This window comes from Conger conger, chromosome 4 (assembly GCF_963514075.1).
Source record: "Conger conger chromosome 4, fConCon1.1, whole genome shotgun sequence".
Taxonomy (NCBI): domain Eukaryota; kingdom Metazoa; phylum Chordata; class Actinopteri; order Anguilliformes; family Congridae; genus Conger; species Conger conger.
In genome coordinates this window covers 20,266,329-20,282,873 of record NC_083763.1, presented here as the reverse complement: position 1 = coordinate 20,282,873, position 16,545 = coordinate 20,266,329, and the positions used below count along the sequence as shown (strand labels likewise).

The 16,545-nt window shown below is 42.3% G+C and overlaps 2 protein-coding genes across 2 annotated transcripts in view; one reads left to right on the top strand and one right to left on the bottom strand.

Annotated features, from left to right (window-relative positions):
* Positions 1-5,534, top strand: part of dennd1b (DENN/MADD domain containing 1B) — a 94,639-nt gene extending 89,105 nt beyond the window's left edge. The window contains exons 20-22 of the mRNA XM_061238916.1: positions 2,273-2,334; positions 3,434-3,653; positions 5,058-5,534. Of these exons, the coding sequence (XP_061094900.1) occupies positions 2,273-2,334; positions 3,434-3,653; positions 5,058-5,534 (759 nt within the window). The remainder of the gene's footprint in view (positions 1-2,272; positions 2,335-3,433; positions 3,654-5,057) is intronic.
* Positions 5,535-9,738: 4,204 nt separating this feature from the next.
* The window catches only part of crb1 (crumbs cell polarity complex component 1), a 28,750-nt gene continuing 21,943 nt past the window's right edge, over positions 9,739-16,545 (bottom strand). The window contains exon 13 of the mRNA XM_061238891.1: positions 9,739-11,832. Within this exon, the coding sequence (XP_061094875.1) occupies positions 11,617-11,832 (216 nt within the window). The 3' untranslated portion in view covers positions 9,739-11,616. The remainder of the gene's footprint in view (positions 11,833-16,545) is intronic.

Below are 16,545 nucleotides of genomic sequence, written 5' to 3'. Positions count from 1 at the left end.
CGGGCTCCTCTGTTGCGATTGCTGCTGGATACAGGAGGGTTTCATACATTGTGCACTGTGTACTGTACCTACTTTAGCTGATTCACCTTTTTTGGTGAAACTGGTAATTTAAGTGCACTTTATTTGTGAATTTGGCAGCGGTTGAGGATATTTCCTCAGTTGGTCCGTGTAAAATGTCAGTTGCCCTGTCAGTTTTCTCTGTCTGAAATAGGATGTCTGTTAAATTGCGACCTGCGCTCACAATAGCCTCAGTAATTATCCACTTGGAGCCTCCTACGTAACCTATTGGTGGCATGTATTTCGGATTTAAATGCAAGGAAAAGCTATGCACCGTGTTCAGATGTTCAACACTGTGTCTTAGTGGAATTACCCGTTTTTGTGATTTTGTGTGTCCTAACGGAAGACATTGTTTTCACATACGCTGCTGGTTTTGACCAGATTTGGTCAAATGGTTTCGACATTCATTGAAAAAAATAAAAGTAAAATAAATAAAAAAAGATTTTGTGGACACACACACACACACGCACGCTCAAGCAGACCATCCCGCTCGGTGTAGGAGAAATAACGAGTCATGCGTCACAAAGGAGAGTCATTTTTCCATTTACACCTCTGCCTTAAATTGGCACTGGCATGAAACGTGGAGATGGTCTGAGATCAGTTGAAAAGCAGGCCCCCCCCCCCCCCCCCCTCGCACGCCCGCGTCTCCGCCTCACCCCGCCGTCGGGTGGATCCCGTTTCCTAGCAGCACTTCTGAAAACCCGCCATTATGTTTATGCTGCTGCTGTTGCCAGTCCAGGTAACAGCTGAAAGAAAGAATAAGCTTTGGAACCCACTGTTGTTACATAAAACCTGCCCCATGTGGCTTACATTGGTACCTTCTGAAGTTATTTACCAGTGTGGGTCAGTTTGGCCAGAGTGAACCTGAACAAATTCAAAGTGATTTTCTCTGCTTGCGATTGTCCTCCGGAATTCTTTTTCCATGCGGATATTTCCCCGATGGGGATTCTACGAGGAGTTTAAAAACGGAGGAAGACATGGTAACATAGTGAGCCTCTATTCGTTCTGTGTAAAGGGCCGCGACTTCATGACGAAGTCCCTTTGTTGTGGTCGTAGACTGGGAGAGGTATGCTCAGTGTTACAGTAATGAAGAGGGAGTGGGGTTGGCTCGCCCTGTTTTAATAAACACCCAGACGCAAGAGCCCTTGAATTAAAACGTGGGTCCTTTAACCACATCCCCCAATCCCGAAATGAAGAGGCTAACCCAGAGCGAAGAGTATGACATTAGTGTTACGCCAGGTCTGCGTAAGTGAATGCGGCAGGATTTCACAGGTGCGTTTTCCACGTCGCTCTCCTCAACGCTGCCCGGAACCCGAGATTTACGATCCTGACAAAGGAATCCATTAAACCCGTTTTGGGATTCTTTGCCTAAACCCCTGTAATCACTTTCATTATAGCTCCCAGCTACCAGAGAGCGGGCCAATCAGTTTGGAACATGTGTTATTGTTTATTAGGAGGGCTAGAGACGTAAGTACCCGGCGCACGCATTTCCCAGCTATTTTTACTGCAGAGACGTTAACCCTTTCCGCAGCGAGCCGAGCCCTCAACCGCAGGTTAACCCCGGCGTCCGACGCGGGGGAACTTCCTCCGGATGCGGGCCGTCGCTCCCAGCCGTGTCTCACCCGACCTTCCCTGGGTGCCTCCGGTAAAGAGGCAGATGTAGGTTTACAGGGTCTTTTAGTGAGCGATAAGGAAAAGCAGGCTAGTCGCGCCCACCCGATTCACACTCTCCGAGGCCTTCCTCGCCAGGTGAATCGGAGGCAGCCTGTAGCCTGGTGGCTAAGGTACATGACTGGGACCCAGAAGGTGGTTCAAGCCCCAGTGTTGCCATCATAAGATCAACACAGTTGGGGCCCTTGAGCAAGGCCCTTAACCAGCATTGCCCCAGGAGGGATTGTCCCCTGCTTGGTCAAACTGCGTGTGCCTTTGGATAAAAAGCGTCAGCTAAATACCAAACGATAATTATATTTGTAGTTGAAGGATCATGTGTGCTGTGAACCTGGAGAGATGGGCGGAGGAATGGTTGCTTGGGGCCCAGTCAGGTTTATCCCATCATTTTCTGATATCTGTTAAACCGTGATGAAGACAGCGTGCACCAGCATCTGCTCTCAACATTCACATTTTCCTGGGCACTTCCTGGGTTTTCATTATTTATCGTTGCCGTCTGGAGACCTTTAACGGCGTTTTCTTTTGTTTGTTGTTTTTTTGATTGCAGTATTCTACGCAGATGGGCTGTCCTGGCTTTGTCATAGCTGATGACGAAGACACTGCAAGCAAGTAAGTACCCCTGTGCCCCTGCTTTATGGAGGTGCTTTGGGATAGTGGTCAGTGTGCGTTCCTTGGATTTGCATTTAAACACCATAGCTTGCTTTTCGAGGCTTCTATAGCGTAAAATGAAATTAAAACCCTTCCCACACTGTCTTATACTGTCTTTACTTGTATTACATGGTATGCATTGAAATATATATTATTAAATCAAATAGACTCAAGTCCAACTATGTCTACAGTAATAATCTGTGGAAATAGTTGGATGTATTAAAATATTTTTATTATTGGCTGATAGCACTTATCAACGGATTCCACATTTTATCTAATGATGTGTATCGATGACTGATAAAGTATGGGGTGCATTATTTTTTTGCTTTTCCGTGTTTTCAGTTGTAAAACAAATCCAGTAAATACGTTCTCACCATTCACCATCTGTTACGTTGCTTTAAACAACAGGTACGTTTGTTGCATTTTGGTATACCAATGCTGCCCCCTTGTGGACAGTTATATATATATAAGCAGTTCAATTTAAGGGCAGGACTAGAGGACTGTGTATCACACATAGGCCAAAGCTCCATAGTGGCATACTACTACTTGTACTAAATTTCAGGCAGATTTTCTTTGAAAACTAGTACAAAAAGTATGCGTTTTCGAACACAGCCATAAAGTCCTCCGGATTCCAGCATGACCCTAGTCCTGTGAATAGGAAGAAACCTCTTCAAGCTGCACCTCTCCCCGCCTCTCCCTACCTCCCTGTAAACCTTAACTGTTGTTGTCTTTATTTGTGTTATTACACTAGGATGATACCTTCTTTGGTTAGGGAAGCTGTTTATTATTCATTTGCCTGCTCCGGTATAAAAATTTTTAAATAATCCAATAGGCCCTAGTTTTTATCTTTGTTTTACTGTTAGCAGTTGAAATTGTACTAACTTCTAGGATCTTTCAGGATCTTTCAGCGCACTTATCCCTGGTTATGGCTGTGTACTTTGTTGCACGTCGCTCTGGATAAGCAGCGTAACGTGGCATAAGGTAATGGACCTGTCGAAATAAGTTTTCCTGTAGCGCTCGGAGCTGATGGCGCCTCTTCCTCCTCCTCTCCTCTCCTCAGGGTGTCGTCGGAGGACAGCGGAGAGGTCCCGTCCTACACGGAAGACAGCGACGGCTCGGGCGAGCTGGACGCAGACGCGCAGGTCCCCGGCCAGATGAACCTGCTGGCAGAGATCCTGGACACCCTCAGCACCACCACCTGCACGGAGCAGGGCAGGCTGTCCGCCGCCAAGAGCCTGGACTTCTTCAGGTCCATGGACGAGCTGGACTACAAGAACAACGTAAGTCCACCTGGAAGGGGCAGGGCCTTCCTGTGGACGGGGGGCGGCTGCCCATTGCGTTGCATTACATTATTGGCATTTGGCAGACGCTCTTATCCAGAGCGACGTAGAGTTGATTAGACTAAGCAGGAGACAATCCTCCCCTGGAGCAATGCATGACTGGGACCTTGCGTGTCCCAGTCATTTACCTTAACCACTACACTACAGGCCGCCCCTATGGACAAGGGGTACTTGCAGACTCGGGGCTGCCTCTAGCCTAGTGCCTACGGTACATGACCAGTGTCTTCGATCCCCGGTGTAGCCACGATGAGATCCGCACAGCCCTTGAGCAAGGCCCTTAACCCCGTATTGCTCCAGGGGGGAGTCGGCCCCTGCTTAGTCTAATCAACTAAGTCTTTGGATAAAACGCGTAGGGTAAATAACAAATGATGTATATGTAAATTATGTACAAGTGCGAATGTGTTTGGATCAGACCTGGGTTCAAATGGTGTTTGTTTTGGATTTAGATACTTTACTATCCCTGATGCATTTGAGCCTGCCAGGAGTATCCTTATATAGGAACATTTTGAATGTGTCCATAATTTATGAGAAAAAAAAAAAAACTATCGCCCCTACCTTTTGGGGATGGAAAAGCTTGCTCTCCCCCACGCTGTGGAAGGGAAATGTTATTTTAGTTTGCAATAAGCGTCACCGGGTACTATTATACGAGGGTCAGAAGGGATTTCTTGGTTTTCCTTTGCTCATTGTCTCACCGTAAACTGTCATATTCATTTTTTTATTCATCCCATTGTATGTTAATCTGTAACTGAATTGCGCTTGTCTAAAATGAGAACACTTATCACTTTAAAGCGGTACAGATATATCACTGTTAAATGATCAATGTCTTTTATTAATCTAAAGTATAAAAGTATAAAATAAAAACCTGGTTGTTGAATCTTATACCAAATCTTGAGAAAGCTCTCACTATACAGTCAGGTAATGTAATGCCTTAAAGATAGCTCTGATTCTCTTCACTCCATGTCAATATGCAGATCTCAAGTTGTAGCTTATCCAACCTGTTCTGTATCACCTTGATATCAGGGGTCTGGTGCACAAATTAGTATTTTATATGAAAAGAAAGCTCTTGATGAGATCTGTCTAGTGGCAAAATAGGCAAAATGCCATCCTTAACTACATTGAAAGAAGGGTAAAAACATTTGTAACATCTCCTGTAACATTAGGAAAATGGCACTTGCACCCTTTGCTCACCGAACCCTCCATATGCACGTTTTTGTATGTCACTTAGAATAAATGTGTCCGCTAAGCAAAACGCAACGCGGTGTAGAGGAACTCTGATTCCATGCTGCGTCAGTGCAATCTCCGAGCTTGTCTGTGATTGGTGGGCTGTTGGTTTGTGCGTTCCAGACCAAGCCCGCCCCTCCCCGGGACAGAGACCCTGGCCAGCCGTCGCCGGGCGGGGACGTCAGCGAGCAGGCGGGCTGGAACCTGGGTCAGGACGACAGCGCCCTCAGCGGGAAGCACCTGCCGCCCTCCCCCCGCCGACAGAGCGTGAAGGTCCCCCGGGATCCCCCCGAGACGCCCACCGTGTCTGTGTCCGAGCCCGACCCCCCGGCCCCGCCCGCCGGCACCGGCGCCCTGCGCAGGCGGGTGCTCTCCAGACGGCCCGCCCAGCTCGACCGGCCCCGCCAGACCTCCATGCTGGTCCCCTGGGAGAAGGAGAAGGAGAAGGAGAGGGAGGGGGAGGGGGAGAGCGCCAGCCGGGCACAGGGGCCACGGCAGGGCCTCCTGGAGGAGATTGAGTCCGTGTACCGCCTCAGCTCCGCCCTCCACGCTGGGCTCCATCTCTCTGAGCTCCACGGCAGAGCCGAGGAAAAGTCCTGATCCTTCAGAGAGAGAGAGAGAGAGAGTCAGAGAGAGAGAGTCAGAGAGTCAGAGAGAGAGAGAGAGAGAGAGAGGAGAGAGAGGAGAGAGAGAGAGAGAGAGAGAGAGAGAGAGAGAGAGAGAGAAGAGCGACCTGCTCACCGCGCACAGGAAGTGAGCTGGTTTTATGCACATCTGTTTGTGGGAGACAACACTTCGTTTTCTCAGACTTGAACAGAATCCTGCGTCATAAACATTGTCGCTGATGTAAGCTCGTCTTACTCCTTATATAGGAACATTTTGAATGTGTCCTTAATTTATGAAAAAAAAAAAAAAACTATCGCCCCTACCTTTTGGGGATTGAAAAGCTTGCTCTCCCCCACGCTGTGGAAGGGAAATGTTATTTTAGTTCGCAATAAGCGTCGCCAGGTACTATTATACGAGGGTCAGAAGGGATTTCTTGGTTTTCCTTTGCTCATTATCTCACCGTAAACTGTCATATTCATTTTTTTATTCATCCCATTGTATGTTAATCTGTAACTGAATTGCGCTCGTGTAAAATGAGAACACTTATCACTTTAAAGCGGTACAGATATATCACTGTGTTAAAACGAACAATCAACAGGAAGTCGTTTTTTTTCGTTTTTTTTCGTTTTTTTCCCAGATCAATGTATTTTATTAATCTAAAGTATAAAATAAGAACCTGGTTGTTGAATCTTATACCAAATCTTGAGAAAGTTCTCACTGTACAGTCAGGTAATGTAATGCCTTAAAGATAGCTCTGATTCTCTTCACTTCATGTGAATATGCAGATCTCAAGACGCTTTGATTGGCACCGAGAAACCTGCAGTGCATTTCCTGGAGTGGAGATGTGTGAAGTCAGGTTTGCTCCCCGGTATATATTTTTGTTGTGGAGATATTTTTTTGAAACGCTGGCTGTATATGTGCAAGTGACGTTGGGAGGTGTTTCTCAGGTTGCGGCGTTAGACTAGCGTGTAAACTTCGTCTCCCCCCAGCGTCTCTCCCTCTCCTTTACGGCGGCCCTCGCGCTCCTAAAATGGAGGCTCGTGCGCGGCCCCCTCCCTGCGTGCTTTCATGCAGCTTCTTTGTGTTGCCGAGTCGCCGAGGGGCTTGTTGTTAAACGCGTCTTGTCTGGTAAAAGCGCACCCCAGAGACCCTTTTCCCAGGAGCCGGAGAGTACAGCAGAAAGCAAGCCGCATCGGTTTCTGAGGTAACACACAAAAAAAAGCACTGTGTATTACTCAAGCGCTTGAACTTAATACGTCGAGCAATACGATATGTAGGGACAAAAGCCTTGTGTTGACATAGATGTTGTTTTTGAAAATGGTGGATCTCCTATGGAGAGCATGCAGCCTACAATAATATTCACTGACTGTGGTTATTGTGGTGCCATGTTGGAAAAAAAAAAAAGATGTTTGCTTGCCTTGCCTGTTTATTTGTGGGTGAAATGCTCAGATTCTATTGATTTGTTGTGTTACGCTTTATAACTGACTTAAATTTTAGGCCCCCATGCAGTATTAATTGGAAACTGTCATATTTAATCAGAGTGCCATGATCGTTATGACTAACATGAACTTTTATCTGTTTTCTCCATATTCATGTATTTATTTGACCTACACAATAACTAACTTCTATATCACTATGGTCACTTTTAGGAATTTTGTATTAGCAACAGGCTATAAAACCATGAGAATTGGAAAAGGGAAGAAATGGCAATATTTGATCTCTACTTCAAGTTTCTGAGTGTAAAATTTACACTGAAGTGGAGAGACAAATCGGGCTTCCACTCGTCAATGTTCTAACCAATCAGGCTCTTCAAATTGTTTCACTCAGTGAAGCTGCACTAAGGGCAGGTGGACTCTTGGGTTAAGACGTCAGGGCCTAGGATGCCCGTTCATACTTCGGCAGGTCACATTGCGACAACCGATTGGACGATAGCAACGGCCATACTGTTTCCCGACGAGGACGGTGATACGTCATAAACGGAACCACCCCCTGATTGGCCAACGGGAGTCGAAACGCATAATCTATTCGCAAGACCTCTCACAAATTTATGCAGATCCTTTTTTTTCCCCGACGTGTCAAGAAACAGTCTAGAGCCTATAAATCTGTTGAATTGGCTCGGAAGCGGTATTTCATACTTTTAAAAAAGCTGATCCTGCTCTGAAAATAACAACCGTAAGTCATATAGCGTATGCCTGCCTTAAGCTAAGAAGTGTACAAATTTACATGAACGACTTTAATACTGTGTTAAACATACAGTATGTCATCCATTTTAATGTAGAGACAGTTGCAGCGTGATGTAACCACATGCACTGTGAATGGAAATCTGCTACTATATCGAGTCGAATTCATAATTAAATATTGCATCAAACCATATTCAGTTGAAGTCAGTGGACGTGAGCTTGATTCAGTCATTTTAAAATTAATTTATTTCGATAATACTTAGCATTGTATATTGTTAGAATTGTGTTGCTACACTAATAATTTGCCATTTTAATCATAAGTTTGTCTAAACTGTTAATTGACTCAATTTAATTGACATTGCTGTGTTTAAGTGATGAGTGTTCAATGCTGGTGTGAGGAAACATCGCAAGAGCTATCGTCTTTAAAGCAAGTACTGTAAAATTTTATGCACAGTTCATTATTGTGTCTGTGGTTTTGAATTTAAGGCTTGAGGTTGTGCCTTATTTAGTCTACCGTAATTGCTTACAATGATCCACAAACGATGGCCAGAAATTACAGAATATAGTTTAAAAAGTATACAAGTAATGTTTTTTTTTAAAATAAATATGTATACCAATACACTTTATAAAAGATTAGTTGGTATATCAGGTCGTTAAACCTACGGCAATCCATTACTGAAGCCTTCTACAGTTTATTTTTATCATTCTGGGACTTGAGCCAGATTTGATCACTTAAAAATATCTGGCTCATATAAACAAAGATAAGCAAATGTTTTTCTTTTTTTAAGACGCGTTTTATTTTCAAGCATAATGACACTATGCTCTAACAACTAGGAGTTAATGTTACATATATTTTGATATTCTGAAATACATATTTGTTACCATTGATATAGTGTCTTTTTTCCAACATCATGGAATTTAATGTTTTATGGTGTTCTTTACTGTAATTCAAGCATTAATAATTCGAGCTAGTTAAAAATGTTGGTTTTAATTTCCTTAGTCGCGGTTAGTATAGTGACTGTTTACATGGCAATCCACACCAAATTAGTTTTATATCGATATTAATGTATTTTTAACTCATTTTTTCTGTTTTAAAGTTCAGATACATCTGAAAGGGTTTCCTGTTATTTTCAGTCGTACATTGTCTTCAATATCTCTTTGGCTTCATCGATTAATACACGTCAGTGACTGAAAGGAATCGCCACAATTGCCTTGCATAGCTTGTGGTTTAAAATTACCAGATTTTGTCTTTCTTTTTTTTTCTTTTTTTTTTTTTACATTGAATCACAAATACATGCATTTGATTTCATTATCGCTTTCTGAGGTTTCTGTTACTGTACCTGTACTTATAATAAACTCAAATTCAGTTGGTGGTTATTAGAATTCATAAAGTGGCCATGTCCTTGTCTAAGCTCTTTTCCTGCATTCAGTATATTTCAATGGTTTCTCCTTCAGTCATTAACAGAAATAACATGGGATCCCTTGAGATCCTTGTGTTAAAAGTGACTGGCTCCATTGTTGTAACAGATATAATGAAGTCTTGTATATTCCCTCATCTTGTCTGGCACATTAATAAGGCAGGTTTATTCTCAGATAGAGAGGGAGAGTGCACATTTGATATACTGTACATGGCAAATAATAGCCACTGCTTTTAAACATTATTGTATAAGGAATGTCATCAAAGAGTGTCAAACAAGATCATTTTGAAAAAGCTGTTCTATTTTTTTGCAAGTGTTAACTTTTATTATGGGTTGTGAAGATGGTACGTCATACTTTTATTTTTTTTTCAGTTTTTTTGTTTGTTCGTTTATGGTGAAGTTACTGTTGTGTTTTGAGAATTGTCCTCATTGCAAGTAGGAACACTTGACTCAAAGCCAGCTGAGCAAGTCTGTGCTATTAGAGTACAATGCAAAGGTACAAATAAAGTAACACTGTGAGTCTCGATGACCTACTGATCAACGTATGCAAAGCAGAGTGCTGCATTTTATTTTCGTATGAAAGAAAGTACTATGACAATGATCATGCAATTCATTTATTTTACCATTCATTTTAGAGCAATACTATGGCTGTACATCTATTCTGGATTTTCTAAAAAAAACTAAATCAAAGAAGAAGAAAAAAAGTCAAATTTTCATAGATAACCCGTCTTTCAATTGTTTGCCAAAACAATCTGAAGTGAAGGTATTCAGCTAGTCTAAATTACTATAGCCACGTGTGTTTACACTTGCATGTTCTCAATGCAGAAATCGTGTTAAAAGAACAGTCCAGTCATTCTAATGTGTTGAGTGAATGGTACAACAATATGAATCTTGGATATTGACACTGTGAACCTAAAATAAATTATGGATGTTTATGTAATTTTGTTTGTGTGAACTTCTTTTGCAATGGCGGGGATGTATTACTGTTTATATGAGAGAGCAGGGGATAGCCCTGACATAATTGCTGAAAGAAGCAGCAGCCTGATAAGATGTTACAGAAACGATACATTAAAATGAAAGTGAAATATGTACTTGCGATCAAGGGCTGGCAGTGGTCTTATGATTCATTCACACACAAGCCCATTAGAAATGCCAATAAAACACTGAAAGGTGGCTGTCAGTTGAGAGTCGTGTTGGTAAGTGTGCTCAAACTCTTTATACAGTGTCTCCTGTTAAACAGAGAGCGCCTTGGGATGAGGTGGCTGTTTCAGGGGGCCATTGAGGTAATCAGACAGATTATTATTAGGACAGAGCCTTCAGTTCTTTCTGAAAGACGCTAGTACAATATCTCCATTGAATGAGCATCTCCACTCTAGCCAGGGTTTTAAAGGCTGGTCTGTGTCCTTCAATACTTCTAAGACCAGCCTCCGCAGGCACTGCCCATGGGAACGTCAGTCAGGCCTGGCAGTATTTGAGCGGGTACTGAGCCGATATTTACTAATTAGTTTTCAAATAAATAAAATAAACACAATATTGAGAATAATATACATTAGGCAAAAAACAATGTATGAGGTCACAGCTGTCACACATGACTTCACTTAGTTCACATAAATTAACACATTTAAGACATAATCATAAATTAAAGCACACACAACACTGATGTATTTCTTTTTTAACTCTAAATAAATTTCCCACTTCATTGGTTGAAGTCCAATGGATATGAAATATTCCATAAGCCATATTCAGAAACCACTTTTTTTTTCCTTTAGAGTTAACCCCTGAAACTAAAGCTGCATAACAGTGATGTTTCTCAAGTTGGATTATCTCAATGAAGAATCAATCACATTGACATCTAAGACACAGTCAGCTCACTGAAGGCTTATTAAAGGTAACTAGCAATACTTTTTGAAAATAGTAACATCACTTGGCCTTCGGCATGTTTAACTGTAGAGAAGAGGAACCGAAGAGGTTGATATTGCTAGTCCGCTATGTCTCAAACATGGCCTCTCTTGGTGTACTGGTTAAACCTGTAGTAGTCCATGGGCCCATTCCAATAGTTTATTTTTCTCCACTTTTTTTCCTTTCCTTGCGGCTGACCGGGAAATCGATCAAGCTCCTTTATCTTTAAGGATATCCCAGCCTTGTAAATGTTCCTTTAATGAAATAGAGGTAAGAACTCCCAATCTTTCCTTTGAGCAAAGAAACATCTTTTTTCAGAAAGCCTGATGTATAAATGATCAACCAGTGGATCCGCCTCTCCCTGTCTGCCACGCATCCACGTATGTAATTGACGCGGCTTTGAACTGACGTTTGAAGGATATTCAGTTTGCCTAATTCGCATTCTCCACTTCCCCGTCATTACTTCTTTTCCTTTCGTCTTTTCCTATCCTCACACGATGCGTGGAGCTAGGGGTAAGAAAAGAACAAGAAAACTGAGAAAAATAAGGGATTGGAATGAGCCCCAGGTATCTTTAGGGCTTATATGAGTCTCTCCATGGGCGGAGGCTGCACCATGTTCCACATCTCCACTCTGGACCCCTCCTTCTCCTGCCTGCTGGGGCTGTAGGTGCCGTGGGTGGCCCTGCGCCTCATGGCGATGACGACGGCGGAGGTGGCCAGGAGGAGGGTGAGGAGGAGAGCCACCGACACCAGGGAGACGGACAGCAGGTCCGCTCTCAGGCCTTCTGCTCTCAGCTGGAGAGGTTCACAAATCGAACACAGTCAGCACCTCAACCGGACCTTCAACAAAAGCTCATCCACCTGGTTTGTGTTAACTACAGTAACCATTTCATCACCATCATTTTGCCTCTTTAGGTTATCTTTTTAGGTTATCGGTTTGGGATGAGCACGGATACCCAACCCTAATTGGGCACACTAACTTCTAGTTAGCAACTCAGCAAGAGTTTGGGTTGGAGTGAAACCAGCAGGACAGGGTTGGGTAGCCCTGGGATAGAGGAATGAATGCTAATGCAATGCCTGAAACTCAGCTATATTCTGGAAGCTAGTCGCAGCTCAGGGGATGGGTATCTGTTGCATGTTACATATAACCCCCTGTTACATTTGGCATTAGAAAGCAGTTTTTCGCTGGCGCGTCCTGCCCTGTGGCCAGGCACTGTCAAACCAGGCGTTCTGGACGGGGCAGCCTCCCTGCGCGCCTCCCCAGATCCACCTGGGCGTCCGGCTGCTCCTGCCTGCGAGGTGCGAAAGAGCCCTCCATTTGGCGCTTCTCCAGGATTTTCACAAACATGAACACCAGCACGACCACTACGATCACCGCAGCTCCAGCAATACACGGAGCAAGAACGGCTACTGTGCGCAATCCATTCTGAGTGCTCAAAGTCTGCAGAAAATCACACACACACACACACACACACACGGGAAGTGTCAAACAGCAGCCTGCAAGGTGCTTATCACTATAACTAATGGATAAAAATGATTTATAAAGAGGCTTCAGTTTACAAACACACTGCATGGGTACTGCTGTCCATGTTAGAGCTAATTTATGAAACGTATAACTGGTAGTGATCAAAGCTTTGAGATAAAATGCACATTGACTGTGGAAATGGGAGTTCTGTCCTTTTTTTAAGCACTTACATGTGTAGTATTGGCTTGGGTCGTAGAACTGCAAACCTCAGCTGCTGAAAAATTAGCATTTGTACTTTGTAGTTTGATATGTGTAACCAGGACTCTATAATAAGTAAATAATATGAATAGAACTGTATGTACAGTATGTGGTTATAAATTAGCATATTTAAATGTAAGAAAAGTTCATCAAGTTCATAAGATTCCACAAAATGATTACTTCATTGGGATATAGTACTTCTGTATTTGCCAGGTAAGTATTCACAAATGTCCAGTGTACAAAAACACTGCTACCAACTGCCAATAGTGGAAAATCAGAGAATATCAAGATAGATATCAAGCAGCAATATAACAATGTAATTACCTTTCAGAAAAACAAAGTTGATCTTCAGGATAAGAATCAAGCAAATTATCCGACACATCTCGGGGGCCTAGGTTTCCAAAAATATGAGTTTTGGTTAGGGACCACACCTGTGCTTCCTAAGTCATGTCAAACCTAACTTAACACCTGTCCGTTGCACTTCGTCCGGATGAATAACTGTCCTGTTTGGTATATAGACAGTTTCTTTGAAAGACGTCAGCTTTCTCAAACGCCACCCTTTTGCTGAGTTGCATTTTGGGAAAAGTGTGTGCCTGATTTTCGCTGGCTAAGCACGTTGCACATTCCTTAAGATTGCACCCTCCATGTTGCAGAACACCTGCAAGCCATGTGCACCTGGAGATCCCTGAACCCCAAAATGAATTCTTCATTTCTATATGAAAAATATTCAGCCACATAACATTTACTGAAGGCAAGTTTTCAATAACAGCTGGCCATGTGACCCATTTCTATACAGTGACATTCTGTAGCACAAGCAGCACACTGTAACGACCACTCCAGCTAGCTGTAGTCTCATTTATTTGGTGTGAATGTCTGTTCCCTTAACCAGTCTATATAAGACTGAATTATGACCATACACTAATACATTCATAATGCTTCATAATGTCTTCTGTATGTATTCACAGGAACAGAAGACATAACTGTGACATAACAGGTGTGCAGTGGGCTGGTGCTGTCCACTGCTGGTCATAAAGCAACCTGCCTTTAAATGGCCAGTCATGTGACTAAAGAGGAATTAGTCCTAATGTGATTAGTGTCCTCTCTACAGCAGCATTCCGGTCATCTGAACACCAATCGCAATGGCAACAGCCCTGTCCCCCTCCACACCACAAAATATAACATTATAAGATACACTTTATTGAAACCCATGGGTTAATTTGTCCTCTGCATTTGACCCATCCTAGTTACTTAGGAGCAGTGGGCAGCCACAGTGCAGCGCCCGGGGAGCAATGTGAGGTTAAGGGCCTTGCTCAAGGGCCCAACGGCTGTGCGGATCATTTATTGTGGCTCGACCGGGATTCAAACCACTGACGTTGTGGCTCCCAGTCATGTACCTTAACCACTACGCTACAAGCCGCACTATTCCGAGAACAGTAATTTTACTTTCATTTCATTTAACAAATTAAGCCTAGTTCAGTGTGTGAAACCAGCCGTGTGAGATTGGCTCAGGCGGTAAGAGCAGTTGTCTGGCTGTCTGAGGGTTGCTGGTTTGATTCCGACCTGGGTGTGCTGAAGTGTCCCTGAGCAAGACGCCTAACTCCCAAATGGTTGGTGCCCTGCGTAGCAGCCAATCGCCGTTGGTGTGTATTAATGTGTGTATGATTGGGTGAATAAGAAGCATCAGTTGTAGAGCACTTTGGATAAAGGTGCTGTGTAAATTCCAACCATTTAGATTCATTCTTTTTTGATGAAGTGATTGGTTCTGCCATTACATATATGTTTTAAATGTGAACAGTCTAAAGAACAAACAGGTGTTTTGATTTCAGCTATTTCATACCGTGGTACCAGAGTGGCAGAAAATGATTTGAGTGGAAGTAGGTCATGATTCCAGGTCACAATTTTACAGCCAGATGCAGTCATATTATCTGAGGAGCTCCAGAAACAAATGAGTACAGTTGGATATTTACAAGACTTATAGCTTATAGTATGCAAATGACACATCAATGAGTGTTCCAGCTGGATTTCCAGCCCCCATGTAATTACTCTCACAGTGCATTTTACTGCAGTGAAATCTACACACTTATTTTGAGTAAATCATTTCTATATAATTTCCTAATTTCTCATTTGAAACAGTTTATATGAGTTGTAAGCCTCAGTGGAAAATCAGGCTGCTTTAAGGTACGGCAGTCAAACAGCTGATTCGACAATGTTAAGTCCGGTTTTACCAGTGGCATATTTTCTAAATGCTGTTACTGAGGGCTTCTTACGTATGTGAGATGTCCTTCAAACCTGCAGCAGCAGATTTAACTGATAGCTGAAAGCTGTGACCCAGGAAGTAAGAAGTCGTGGGATGGACGCATGTCATCAAGTATGACATCGCAAATACAGTAAAACCCCAAATATATACAGACAATTCCGAAAGAAGACAGAAGAGTAAAAATGACAGATCAAGGACAAACAGAAAGAAAGGGAAAGTTTATTTGATGACGGACACAACACAGTATAAAGACAAGACATCACACAAGACAGGAGAAGACAGACTGCCCTGTCAGGAACAACAATTACACATAAATAATGAGTTGTAAACAGATGTGTACGGAGAGTATGACAAATGGAAGAATGAGATGAGATTTTACCTTTCATATATTCAGATTAATTCTTAAAAAGCAGCAATTTCTTTAGAATAATATACAAAATCTACACTGAAGATGTAATTCTCTTTTTTTAAAATAGGATAAAGATAACTTATATAGATAAATTATATTCTTATAATAATTGTACATGATTTACCTGAAAACATGTAAAAACAAGGATTTATGCTAAGAATGTTGACTGTCTTTACAAATAATGACACATTGCATGTTCTTCACTGAAATGTGGACATATAGGTGCTCCCTTGTTTTTTATTATAAATTAGTCCATTTCAGGGCCCCAGTTAAGAAAAGCTCATACATATGGTAGGAGAGACCGGGGCACAAGCTAACACGGGGCATGTTGAAACGTGGATTATGCGCAGGAATGATGAGTCTGTTTTCGCTTATGTATTATATAGTATGTAGTATGTATAATAGTATGTATATGTATAATACACATGCTTCTCATGTGTGAGTGGCAGGGTGATTTTAAAACTTCACCAAGAGTTATTCACAAATCTGTGTTTTAGCACCGTGCAAGTAATGTTTTTTCAGCAAAGTTTTTTTCTATGAACTGATTATATGAGACCGCCACAGACTCCAAATATACGTCATCTATATCAGTTTGGATTCATCAACATTTGTCTTGAATTTTTCCAGTCCGTTTTCCGACATTTCAGGTGCTGTTTCAACGTCGTCAGGGCATGTTGGAACAGTTTTCGACTGAACTGTAATCACCAGAAATGTCCTAGAACTGTACCGATGGTCTATAGTCATAGCAAAGACATGCATCTTATTTCTGGATGAAAAATATTTGCTGTAATATGTGTATATGTTTTTTAATAAAGCGAAAACCTAAAAGTGTTAGTTTGTTCCCCAGGCTCCCCTACATTTCCAGTATGAGGTCCTTGCCTAAATGACTTTACACAGACAATCATATTACTAATGCCTGAATCCAGATATACAGTACTGAGCAAAAGTCTTAGGCACCTGTATAACATTCTGTATAGATAAGATTCTTTTAAAAATAATTCAATGAAAGGTCGTAAATAAACATACTATACACTTTACATTACATTTTAATGTGGCAGAATAGTAAAAAACTTAATGAAATCAATATTTTTTGTGACCACCCTTCGGCGTTAAAACTGC